The sequence below is a fragment of the Musa acuminata genome, chromosome BXJ2-4 (assembly GCF_036884655.1).
Source record: "Musa acuminata AAA Group cultivar baxijiao chromosome BXJ2-4, Cavendish_Baxijiao_AAA, whole genome shotgun sequence".
NCBI lineage: Eukaryota > Viridiplantae > Streptophyta > Magnoliopsida > Zingiberales > Musaceae > Musa > Musa acuminata.
Window position 1 is genome coordinate 31630001 of NC_088341.1, and position 12500 is coordinate 31642500.

General features: G+C 43.4%; 4 protein-coding genes across 5 annotated transcripts in view; 3 read left to right on the plus strand and 1 right to left on the minus strand.

The window, feature by feature from the left end:
- The window catches only part of LOC103975767 (ranBP2-type zinc finger protein At1g67325), a 6846-nt gene extending 2475 nt beyond the window's left edge, over positions 1 to 4371 (plus strand). The window contains exons 3-8 of one of the 2 annotated variants that reach the window (XM_009390880.3): positions 292 to 419; positions 1027 to 1243; positions 1465 to 1592; positions 1681 to 1741; positions 3017 to 3129; positions 3865 to 4371. In XM_009390880.3, coding sequence (XP_009389155.1) covers positions 292 to 419; positions 1027 to 1243; positions 1465 to 1592; positions 1681 to 1741; positions 3017 to 3129; positions 3865 to 4005 — 788 coding nt within the window. In that variant the 3' untranslated portion in view covers positions 4006 to 4371. The remainder of the gene's footprint in view (positions 1 to 291; positions 420 to 1026; positions 1244 to 1464; positions 1593 to 1680; positions 1742 to 3016; positions 3130 to 3864) is intronic. The other variant, XM_009390959.3, reaches the window with a different exon arrangement.
- A 533-nt stretch (positions 4372 to 4904) lies between these two features.
- Positions 4905 to 7099, plus strand: LOC103975687 (pentatricopeptide repeat-containing protein At2g44880-like). The gene has a single exon (XM_009390766.3). It carries the CDS (start codon positions 5052 to 5054, stop codon positions 6972 to 6974), a length of 1923 nt encoding a protein of 640 aa, XP_009389041.2. The 5' UTR covers positions 4905 to 5051; the 3' UTR covers positions 6975 to 7099.
- A 114-nt stretch (positions 7100 to 7213) lies between these two features.
- On the minus strand, positions 7214 to 11225 carry LOC135610304 (3-isopropylmalate dehydratase small subunit 1-like). The gene is made up of 2 exons (XM_065104667.1): positions 10350 to 11225; positions 7214 to 7414 (listed from the first exon to the last, which is right to left on the minus strand). Exon 1 carries the CDS (start codon positions 11129 to 11131, stop codon positions 10352 to 10354), a length of 780 nt encoding a protein of 259 aa, XP_064960739.1. The 5' UTR covers positions 11132 to 11225; the 3' UTR covers positions 7214 to 7414; positions 10350 to 10351.
- A 454-nt stretch (positions 11226 to 11679) lies between these two features.
- Positions 11680 to 12500, plus strand: part of LOC135610305 (deSI-like protein At4g17486) — a 4007-nt gene continuing 3186 nt past the window's right edge. Inside the window, exon 1 of the mRNA XM_065104668.1 lies at positions 11680 to 12115. Within this exon, the coding sequence (XP_064960740.1) occupies positions 11944 to 12115 (172 nt within the window). The 5' untranslated portion in view covers positions 11680 to 11943. The remainder of the gene's footprint in view (positions 12116 to 12500) is intronic.

A 12500-nucleotide genomic window follows, 5' to 3' on the forward strand; every position in this document is an offset into this window, starting at 1 on the left:
TCTATGGTCTCTGTCACAGTTGATTGTCTTGTATTTTTCCATGTTATACTTGCAGAATCTCAATTGTCTTTCTCTTGCTACTCTATGTTTTACTGAATGCAGATACTTTATCTATATTCTATAGTCTTCTTTCTTATTCTTTTTCTGGGATGCTTCTGGGACTTCTACATATGTAGGTAGTTTAGGATCTGTCTTCAGCTTGCAGTTGAAGAAGGCATCATATTTCAGCTCGTTATGCAATAATTTATGTATTAATACTAAGTCTGAATATTCTTTTGGAATTTTTTAAAGGTTTTAGGCGTGATGGAGATTGGACTTGCCCTCAATGTGGAAATGTGAACTTCAGTTTTAGGACAGCATGCAATCGTGGAAGTTGTGGTGCTGCCCGGCCATCTGCCAGTCCCAGTCCAGTGAGCTTAGTTTAGTTCTGTCATAAGGATCAGTACAATGCTTGTTTTAGCTGCCTATTCAGTTTGATATGTTCTATTGATGGGACTGTTACAGATATACATGATTATGATTTCTATATACCATGATCATGGTTCCCTTACCATGATTGCTGTGACTTGATGAAAGAAATAAGAATATTCCTGATGCAACATTCTTAGTAGATTGAATGTGGCATCTGATTAAAGAGCCCATATAATCATTTGATGGCGAAATCTTATACAATTTGCATTGTATCATATTCAAGTAAGAGCAGGTTCTGGACTAGAGAGTTATTTGCTTGCAATTACTGTACTGTGTCATGAATTGTGAAGCATTTTATATTGGGAAACAAAGTAACAGTCAATGCACTCTGCTGCATTTGTGCAACTTTGACATAAAATTCTTACCACATTATTTTCTTCAGTTCCTATCTGTCTTGACGAGAAGATTCTTTTGTGGAATATACTTCAAATTAGATGGATGTGTTTAAACACATCACACATCAAGATTTAACTTGATCTTCCTGTATGACACATTCTTGTTTTGTTTTTATTTGAGATTTGAGTAGTTTTTGTGACTTATTTTATTGCTTTGCAGATAACTAGAACAACGCCTGTCCATGGTACTTTTGATCATCCAGGGCCTAGTTATTATGGTGATGTCGGGGTCCCACCACCCATGCGACTTGGAATGTTGAGTGGCTATCCTTCCTCCTTTACACTTCATCGGATGCAGTATGGTTATGGACCACCCAGTGGTGCTCCTGGCCCATACAGTCTTCTCTCTCCATATGGTCCATCAGGACCTCTAGGAGGTTCTCTCTCTTTCTCCCTTGAGTGTGCATATGTATGGATGATCCTCTGTTTCCTATTATGAGTGCATGCTCTTTTGCTTTGTATACATTCAGGAAATTTTTCATGCTATCGTGTTTTGTTATTGTTGTCGTCGTCATCATGTTGACGTGAAATTTTTTCCGTGTTTGACATATGTTGCATGCACACAAGTGATTTTCTTTTCCATTTATGGATGCTGCAGTTTATGGTTATGGCCCTGGTCCTGTCATGGATGGATATGGTGGCCCTGGTACTGTCATGGATGGATATGGTGGCCCTGGTCCTATCATGGACAGATATGGCTATGGGTACGAAGGATCTCCAATGCCGGTACACTTTAATTTCTCAAAGGATATTATTTTAGGCTTCTGAATATTTCTGTTGTTTGACTAATGATACTCAAACTTGGATTGTAAAGACATCAGGTCCAGCATCTAGAGAGCTGTTTGATAATAGTACTTCACGTAAACGTCGTGGAGGTAAATTCATTATTTTCAGTGTGATCTTTTTAGAATTTGTTTTTTTAAAGATTCATGCTGACTTCTCTTTTAAGTCTCAAATTATCATTAGTCCAATGCATAAACTATAAATGAACATTATGCCCTGTAGTGTTTGTAGCTAAGCTTTGAACAACATGTTTGACCACTGCAATTTCAAAATATATGGTTTCTTGTAATGGTATCATAGAAAGCACATCCATCTAGTATATTAAAATTTGCCCATTCATATAAGCTGGATGCGAAGATGTAGTACCTTTTGTTTAAGCAATTTTAGAATTCATCAAAAAATGGTAAAACTAATATCTTCTTCAAATACTTGGATTATTGGGCATTCTGAAGTCATAAATTTCATTGATCGATGATAGCATCTAAATTGGTCATTTCATAGAAAGATCATAATGGAATGCGATTATCATGTATTTTTGTCGCTTTTGTTGCTTGCTGAATGAACTGCGATGTAAAATGATAAGATGCCACATGTCAAGTATAGTTGTCCATGTCTAGGATCAGTATATATAAAACAAAATCATAATCCACTTGATTAGATACATAGAAGAAACTTTCATAAATCTATTTAATACTGCTTCTTATTCAATGTTGGTTCATTCTAGTGTTCAGTTAAGCATATTGGAAGAAATAAGCCTAGTGTTGCAGCACATCGTTGAATTACGAAATTAGTCTATTCTCAAATCTAGTGAGAACCTTACTCGGTTCATCATAGTGGAAACTGCTAGGCGTACTTAGCACTGGGATGACAGGATATCTTGGGAAATGGTATATCCTATTCACTAGTATGGTACTATAGTTGAACAGCATAGGTGAGAAAAAGAATGCATCCGTGGAGAATCAGAATTGAATTAAGTGAAGATTACTGAGTGTAGGAAGCCCACCTTTTACATGAAAGTGTTCCATTCAATGAGAAGAAAAAGTAACCTCTCTCTAATTATCTTTTAAACCATTGCTGTTCTTCTTGGCTATCTTCTGTATATTACATTGTAATGATGATTAGGGAAATTTATGACAAATGGCTTTTTGTGGTTATTTTTTAGTTTTTTCTATTGGTTAGTTTATGGCAACTGTCATTTGCTAGTATTTCTAATGATCTTGCTTATTTTATAGAGGGATTCTTTCAAACTAGTAGTTTTTAAGGGGTCTTACTTTGTGTCATATATCTTTTGGTTAAATCTAATATATTCTGATTGAAACTAATGTTCTTTCTTGATCAGTCATAGCATTTATTTGGATTTTGTGTAGGTCCTGATGGGTTATTGGAGGGTGATTGGATATGTCCTCAATGTGAGAATGTTAACTTTGCCTTCAGAACAACTTGTAACATGAAGAAATGTGGAACTCCTAAGCCTACCACTGTAAGTCTCTGTCTTCTTCTTTTGTTTCTTTTTCATTTATCCTATTTTCACCTGTTTCCTTATTTCTATGTTGAACTATTTTCTAAAACATTGTGTCCCTAAAAGTACGGATATTCATATATGGTGGTCATTGATTTAGTTTTTGCAACTATTGGCTGTATGGTGGTCATTGATTTAGTTTTTGCAACTATTGGCTGAGTGTTTTTAAGACAATGCAATGAGTTATAGTGTCATGCCTCGCATGCTCGCCTTTGCTTGGGATATATTGGTTCATCAGCCATACCTTCTGTAATATGAGAATTACATTTCGTAGTTGGTGAACCTACATAGCACAAAGTTCTGAATTTAACACGACCATACCTGCCCGATCCTATGACTTCTGAACTAAACATTCATGTCCGACTAAGAGTTTCAAGTTTTGCTCGTCAGCTGAGTAAAGAAATACTTGATCAATAAGATTTCCGTGGTGATAAATGAGATAAGAATCTAGCATGGTTGGCTATCTTGGTGTAAAGCTATTATGACTTCTACGGCTGAGAAAAGTGGTAAAGTTGCTAGTTGCTAGTTGCATTTTGCATATTCTTTTACTGCTGGGGAAGCTAACTGAGCTTGTGGAGTACATCAGCTAAGCATGTCACCATGCTGTTTGTTGTGCATTTTGAAGGACCGATTCTTATTGGTGTCCTTTTGTTCTGTGATCCTTCGTGTGCTAACTTCTTCGCTGTTCATGGTTAGGTCCCAAACCGATACAGCAAGGATGTATCAGATGCCCCAGAAGGTAGCTGGACTTGTGACAAATGTAACAATCTCAATTATCCATTCCGGAACGTGTGCAACCGGAAAGGCTGTGAAAACGAGAAGCCTTCTTCTACTTAAAGCAAATAGCTCAGGGACCAATTGGCGCACTTCATATAGCCTCAATTGGATTCTTGACGCTAGGTTCGTCGGATTCTCCATTGCAGTTTACCAGCTTTTGCTAGTTGCTAAAATTCAATTTTGTCTCTCATCAACGGTCGTTTTCTGAGGTATTGCTGATGCACACATATATCGTGATGATGGAGACAATGCAAATTTATTTGGTTGTATGCATTTTCTGAGCATAGTTGGATCCCTTGTATTCGCTGTGGTACCATTAGGTTCTTTTTAAGTTTTGGTACTGTTGAATAAAACCTCTCAGAATTGTAAGATGTCGCTGCGGCGTTGAACTGACTTGTTGTGATACTAAATAGGACAAGTTCAGTAGTTTTATGTGCGTACATATGACGATGGTTTCTGCATGTTCGAGGGTCCAATTGACGACGGCGACCTGCACCGACTTCATTCTGCAACTCTGTCTAAGTTAGAAACAAAAGTTGCACCCTCGGGTGGTATGTGTTGCGGGAAATAACTTTGAGAGTCGTGGCCTCGGGGCCGACGCGGCTCGGTTCGGGTCCGGACGTCGGGGATCTCTTCGGGGCGTGCCTCGAGCCCGCGGGGTCGGTCCGGTGTGATAGTCCGATCGGGACGGGGATAGGGTCGTCGTCTCCTCCGGATAGGGGCTCGTCGTCCGCGAGGCCGCCAGGGACCCTCGGCTTCGCACCTGCACAAAGGTCGGGTCGGGAAGCTCGACTCGACCCCTCCAACGATCAAGTTAGCAGATGTGGAGGGGGTTTCAGATGAAGAAGTATTTGTCTGTGTGACCCCATTTTTCTCTGATGAACGAGAGGGTATTTATAGGGAAGCTTACCGTTGTTTGATATGCTCGCCTACAGGAGGCAGGCTGATAGCGTCTGACATGGGTGCTGGCGTGGCGTGAAGAACCGCGCCTGAGTAGGCGTTAATGCACCTCGATCGGTGTTCCGATTCGGTTGGCGTCGGTTGACGTCAGCCGAGTTTTATCATAATTACTATCCTCATCAGTATGGTTACTCGACACCCCCGCTATGGGATCGGGTGGACGCATCGGAGAGCTTTGGACTCCCGAAGAGAGACACTGCTTCTACCTCCTCCAGCGAATCCCGTCTCAACCTGTGGCCACTTCCTCCGCCGCCGCCTCTTCGCTCCTCAAAATCCAAGCCTTCCTCCTCCGACGCGGCACCCTCCACGCCAACCTCTCACTCTTCACCCGCCTCATCTCCGCCTTCTCTGACCTCGCCGCTCCCGCCTCTCCCCTCGTCGCTGCCGCACTCCTACGCCACGCCCGCCGCCTGTTCGACTGCCGCCCCTCCCAGGACGCCTTCCTCTGCGGTTCCTTCATCCGGGCCCTCGTGCGCAACCGCCTCTTCCGCGAGTCAATCTTCCTCTACAGGGATCTGTTGAGGCACCCGCCTTCCCCTGTCGAGCCTCCCTTCTCCCCCGACGGCTACACCTTTCCCTTGCTCCTCAAGGCCTGTGCCGCCCTCTCCGGCGACCCATCGGAACATAGAGAAGGGCCTCAACTCCACTCACACGTTATCAAGACGGGATTTTGCGGCCATGCCTTCTCGTCCACCGGATTGGTCGACATGTACGCAAAAACCAGCGACATGACATCTGCGAGGAAGGTTTTTGATGATATGCCGCTGAAGAGTCTGGCATCGTGGACCTCGATGGCCATCGGTTACGCAAGGGGTGGCGAAGCAGGTGCTGCCATGGAATTGTTTCAGTTGATGCCTGAGAAGGACACGGCAGCCTTCAATGCGATGATCGATATTTTCGTGAAGAAAGGCCACATGGCTTCCGCCAGGCGACTGTTCGACGAGATGAGTGATCGAAACGTCGTTTCTTGGACCAGCTTGATCTCAGGGTATTGCAAGGTCGGGGACATGGAGGCAGCCAGCGTGCTGTTCGATGCAATGCCAGAGAAGAATCTCTACTCCTGGAACGTGATGATTGGTGGGCATTGCCAGAACAGACAACCCCATCAGGCACTGGAATTATTTCGGGAGCTGCAGTCCACTTGCTGCCTTCCTCAACCCGACAATGTGACCCTCGTCAGCGTTCTCCCTGCAGTAGCTGATCTGGGCGCGATTGATCTCGGTAGGTGGATCCACAGCTACGCTCGAAGAAAAGGGCTGGATCAGGTGATCACCGTTTCTATCGGACTAGTCGACATGTATGCTAAATGTGGGGATGTCTGCGAGGCGAGACGAGTCTTCGACGCCATGCCGATCAAGGATACAGCCGCGTGGAACGCCATGATCAATGGGCTTGCCGTGAATGGTCGAGCGAAGGCGGCGTTAGCTGTGTTCACAGAGATGCGGAGAGCCGGGGTCTGCCCGAACGAGGTGACAATGATCGGGGTTTTGTCCGCTTGCAGCCACGGTGGGCTGGTCGAGGAAGGTCGGAGGTGGTTCAATGAGATGGAGGCACTCCATGTCGAGCGCAGGGTCGAGCACTACGGCTGCATGGTCGACTTACTGGGACGAAGTGGGCGTCTTGGGGAAGCCGAGACGCTGCTCGAAGAAATGCCCTGCGGTCCTAACGGGATAGTCTTGAGCTCTTTGCTCTTCGCCTGTGGGCGCCATGGGGATATGGAGAGGGCCGAGAGAGCCATGCGGAGGGCAAGTGCGGTTGAGCCTGGCAACTGGAGGAACTACGTCGTGATGAGGAATCTGTACGCAAGGAAGAAGAAATGGAGGGACGTGGAGAGGATGCAGGAAGCCGTGAGGGACCATGGGGGCAAGAAGGAGGCAGGATGTAGTGTGGTTGAGGTTGGCCACAGGGCTTGGGAGTTCGTATCAGGCGACAGAGTTCACCCTCAGAGCCAGTCCATATACGAGCTGCTTGATGAATTGCTGCAGCAGATCAAAGGGCAAGGGGAGGAGGAGGAAGACAGGTTAATCCTCGCAAGCGAAGTCCAAAGCACATCTGTCGCTGTGAGCTGAGCCACAACATGCTGGCAATTGGAGTTCATCGCAGTCTATATGAGTCCACAGCCTGTAATTCCCAGCACCATCACTCAATTACTTGATTGCTTCATCCAACAGCAATGAGGACGGAGACTCTTAAATTTACAGCTCCAACATAGGAAATTAAAAGAACATTCAGATGGAGAACAGAGAGGTTGTGATGATATCCTGCAGACATGCACTTCATTAATGCTTTGACAGAAATACCCATGTCATGCAACAAAAAGTTGAATCAAATTGAGGCAGCGCAATGTCTGTTGATCACAATATCCACATAACTGTTACAAGGAGTAGATTTTATTACACCATGTTTATATCTCTCTCCAAGAGAAAGTAGAACAGGCAAATTTTTGATCATCACACAACTAAAGGAGTACTTGATCGATCAAAAGTTGCAATAACCCGCAAGATCTTCCCTGTAAGCATAATAGACAATTGGATTAACTGACACATACGATACTTCACATAATCTTGCAATCAAACTTGGAAAAATAAACCATCGACACGGGCCGAATTCTCGAGGAAATCCCTCTTTCGGGTTTTTTTTGGAAGGTGCCCCTTTTTCATATTTCTCAAGGGACCGCTACATAATCCTCGTAATACTCTTTATTGATGCAACAACAGCTCTCTTTTTTAATGGACTCGTCCCATGAACCAGTCTATACGATGAATTGGTCCAATTCCTCGGCTACAATGTTTTTGAATAGGCTCATAGGTTTTTCAAAATATTATAAGCCTATTCAAAAACAAAAAGAAAATGCTGTAACTGACATGAAGGACTTCCTATTTGTTTGCTGTTGTATCTAAACTAATAAAAATATATATTTCAAACCATATATTTTATATGAGCTGATTTGTGTTACATTTTGAGTTAATTTGCTTCAATTATAATATTTTTTTAATAGGCTTAAATACTGTAAGTCTATTAAAAAACATTGTTCTTATTCCTAAACCAATAAGGATAATTATTTGAAATCCTGTTTTGCATATATGCTAATTGCTATGGGGTTTTGAGTCTATCTGATTATAGTATCTTTGGATAAGCTTATAGCGGTTTGGTAAAGGTGCCAAAAACACTATAAGCCTACTCAAAATTGACAAAACATTTCTATTTGGTTGTTCTTGTTCCTAAAGTAATAAGACTAATTGTTTGGAACCCTATTTTGTATATAAGTTGATTTCTATTAGGCTTTGAATCAATTTGTCCCAATTATAATGTTTTTGAATAAGCTTAAGGGTTTTGATGAAAGGACCAGAAACATTATAAACCTATTAAAAAACATTGTAACAGAGTCTGACAGACATATCATCAATCTAATAGTAGATTCACAAACATATCATCAATCAACGAGAAATATCACAAACATCTAACAACATATTCAACAAGAAAGAAATGTTGGGGCTGAGGTGCCAAATTAGAATGAGATGGGAATAGAATTATTTAAGAAGTTAAATCCTTCCTGTTTTAGTGGCGAACCTAATCGATTGGTAGCAAAACAATGGATGATACAATGGAGAAAATATTTTTTGAATTAAATTGTTCTAATGACCTAGAGGTCTCTTTTGCTACCTTTATATTGGAAGGAGAGATTAAGTGGAGAACGACTAAAAGAATTTCCAAAGTCAGGCAGGAGTCTATCACTTGGAGAATATTCTTCAAAAAGTTTAATGAATTGTACTTTCTTGATTTCATCAAAGATTAGAAAGAGATGGGGTTATTAAATCTCATCCAAGAAAATTTGATAATTGGATAGTATTAAGCTAAATTCATTGAACTTTTTAGATTTGCTATTCATATGACTAATGATGAATCTAGAAAGACAAAATAATTTGAATGGGGGCCAAGACCAACTATAAAGAAGTCGGATTTTAGTTTTAAAACTCAAAACTTATGTTAATGCTGTTGATAGAATTATGATAACTAAAAGAGATATCAAGGAGATACAGGAGATCAGAGATAAGAAGGGTAAGGCCAAGCTCACCAATAATAATAAAAAAAAAGAAAATGAATCAAAAGTTGGTGACAAGAGGTTTAAGATATTGTGCAAGATGTAGGAAAAATCATGAAAAACGTAAGAATTAGATACACTTCTTCTCAAATAATCAAAAAGACAGATTTGAGAAAGAGGAGCCACAACATCATGTGCAAAATATGGAAACAATCATAAAAAGAATAGAAATTAGACATTCTTCTTCTCAAATAACCAAAAAGATAACATTCTCCAACAAATTTTCTCCCGATGCACAAGAAGAAAAAAAGAATTTAAGAAAAATCAGATCTCCGTGGGATATATCCTATGCCTAAATCCTAAGTCTAATAGCTAAATATTTCCCCAGCAGAAATGATATATAAAAGTAGGAGCCTCATACACTAGCTCAAAGGTCCTACATATGTGCAAGGGTGCACATCAGTGGGATTTACTCCAGCTTCATCATAACCAAATGTATATAGGATGAACCTGAAATCCATAACTGAGAGAGTTCCAGCTTGGAAGTGGATTCAGGTTGGAATTTAGCTTGATAAGAGAATTCCGTTGTGTTTACCCTCTGGACCCAATCATGCTTGAGCAAGTCCGAACAATTTGAGTGAACTTTCCACCACATGACCCTATACCAATCAACGCAAGCAGCAATGCAATGGAATCAAATCTACGGGACAATCTCCTCAAAGATTCATCATAGGAGCCAAAAGAAATTGACCGAAGAAAGGAACAAAAAGGAATAACGACCAAATGCACAAAAATTAATATGCTGAAAGTGCTAAAAAATCAGTCTGTTTAATTGACCTTATGCTCAATAACTTCTAAGAGAAGAGAAGGATGCAACTACTCCATCTATAATCATTGATCAGATATACAGGTCAAGTCCGTGTGGAATAAGATTGATTCACGTCAACTAGTTGGATGACATGACTATTTATTGCATGATGTACTGCTAAAGACTACAAGCTAGGCAAAAGTCAGTGAGAGTTAATAATGTCCAGGGAATTCTTAGAAGTAGAAAGACACCAAACTCGATTTCCCTAAAATTGAGGCAATAGCTTGAGAAACAAAAGAATGGTTGCATCCTCCTCTAAAACAAATGTATTGGAACCATTCTATACGACATGTGATGTCACCCAACATGTGATCCTCTCAGTCTAATTAAGCTTTAAACACAATATCTTCTGCTGTGATATCACCTTAAGCCAGTAGATGAGACATGATTTATCGATTTATATTCGGAACAGTTTTCTTGAACCTAATGATATTATCAATGAACAAACACCTTCCCAATTCAATTGATAAGCCGAACACATGCAAGGCTACAGTTTCTGACCAAGATTCAAATGATGAGGAAAAAAGTTCATACCTTTAATTTGACGGCGAAGCAATCATACCAGTCTTCCTCGCGTAAGCAAAGATCCCTCCAGCGTCAATCACCGGCCCGGCATCCCCAATCGGCTTCAACTTGTACTCCTTCCCGGTCGTGTGATTCACCAGCAGATTCTCCCCGAGCTCAACCGTCACGATGTCCCCCGTGGTGCACTCCTTCCACAACCCAACCCCTTCGGACTCCACCGGGTAGACCTCGCCGGTGGCCACAGAGTTCCGGAAGAAGATCCTGGCGTAGGACTCCGCGACGACGGCCCTGGCGCCGGCAGCGCCCAGGGCGACGGGGGCGTGCTCGCGGGAGGAGCCGCATCCGAAGTTGGCGCCGGCAATGATGACGGGAAAGCGCGTGCGCGTGGCGCCGGGGCCAACGAAGGGGGTGGTGTAGGCGGCGGAGGGGAGGCCGACGAGGGCGTAGGAGCCGAGCTTCTCGTACTCGTCAGGCTTGGAAGGGACGAGGGTGAGGTACTCCGCGGGGATGATCTGGTCGGTGTCGATGTTGTTGCCGAGGACGTAGCAGGGGCCGTGGAACGTGGCGGGAGCGGTCTCGGCGGGGGCGGCCGTGGCGCGGGGTGGGCGGCGGAGGGGGAGGGGTTTGGGGGCGGAGCGAGAAGCGAGGGTTGGGCAAGAGGAAGAGATGCGCTTGGGGAAGGAAAGCCCGTGGCGGAGGCGGGAGATGAGGAGGGCGTGAGTGGCGTGGCAAGAGAAGGAAGGCTTTGCGCCCACCGTTGCCGCAGCAGAGGCTGCCGCCGCCATAGCCATGCTCGAGACGCAGCTATGCGATGGAAACCCCAATGCTTCTGCTCCTTCAACTGTCACACCTCATCATATCGACTTGACTAAGTGGCGACAGCGTGTATGGCTTCCTTCGGACTTAAAACCCTAAAGGGCACGTTTACATATACGTCCTTAGAAGGTCCGCAAATAGCATATATGGCTATTACAAATTTTAATATGACATGTACATATATCTCTGGCTTTATTTCGCGACTCGAGTCGTGGCTTCGGATTCTACGGATACCGACCCGAGTCCCACAACCCTCTTGCGCCACGCTGGCAGTCACGACCTGGAGCTGTCAACAAGCACGGCACGAAAGTCGACGTGTGAGAAACGGATTCGCGCCTGCTTGCCGCGTCGTCGGATTCTCTCGATCCACCAAGCATCAAACTACGTGAAATCCCATTCATGTTTAGCCAAGTGTCCACCAGCCTCGTGCGACCGATGAAACAAAGGCTGTTCCCTGCCATGTTCCAGACAGGGGAGCCATACCCAGCTAATCCCCGCCTCCGTCTTCCTTCCCCCCGCTTTCTTCTCCACGTATATTATCGAAAGGTTCGAAAGGGAGAAACCTCGCCTCTCTTCTCCCTTTTTCCTCCCCCTCGAGAACGACGCTGTCCTCTCCGCGGAGAAGAAGGCCGGGGACGAAATCTGAATCTAAATCTTGCCGTCATTTCGCCTCAATCCGATCTCGTGGTACCGGGATCCCGGTTCTTGAATCCGACGCTGAATCGAGGCGTCGGAGATTGGGGATTCGATGTGGAATTAGGGTTTCTAGTGCCTGTTTGCTTCTATTATGTCTAATCGGGTCAGCATGGTGTCGAGATCTTCCCTCACGAAGAGTGTGAACAATGGGGGCAAAGACGGGAGCGGCAGGACGCATCTCTACTTGAATGTTTATGATCTGACGCCGGTGAATAAATACCTGTACTGGTTTGGGCTCGGGGTCTTCCACTCTGGGATCGAAGGTGCGTTCTCGTCGAGCTTCCCCACAAGATCTCGTCAGAGTTCAGGAATGGGGATCACGTTTGATTCATTTCTTTCATCTTCTATTTCCTGCTATTATTGTTTGTTTCTAACTAGGGATGCTTACTTTAGGAAATCAATTCTTTGACTCTTCATCCTTTAAAGAATCGTTGTTTCTTGTCACTGTTGATCGCTTCTACAACTTGCAATTATACAAATATTTCCTACTCCTAAGTTGGGTTATGAATTTTTGGAACTTTGCTACATTGACGTACAAATAAAATAGGGCTAATTACAAATTTGCTTCTGTAGTTATCTCCTCGTAAGATTAGGGTTTCTGGACTTTTAGAAGTCACTTTTAGATCCCCTTTCGAAATTGCTACGAGT

Bases quoted from the DNA above. Each gene is read 5' to 3' on its own strand.
- LOC103975687 (XM_009390766.3), top strand. From the start codon at position 5,052: ATGGGATCGGGTGGACGCATCGGAGAGCTTTGGACTCCCGAAGAGAGA.
- LOC135610304 (XM_065104667.1), bottom strand. From the start codon at position 11,131: ATGGCTATGGCGGCGGCAGCCTCTGCTGCGGCAACGGTGGGCGCAAAG.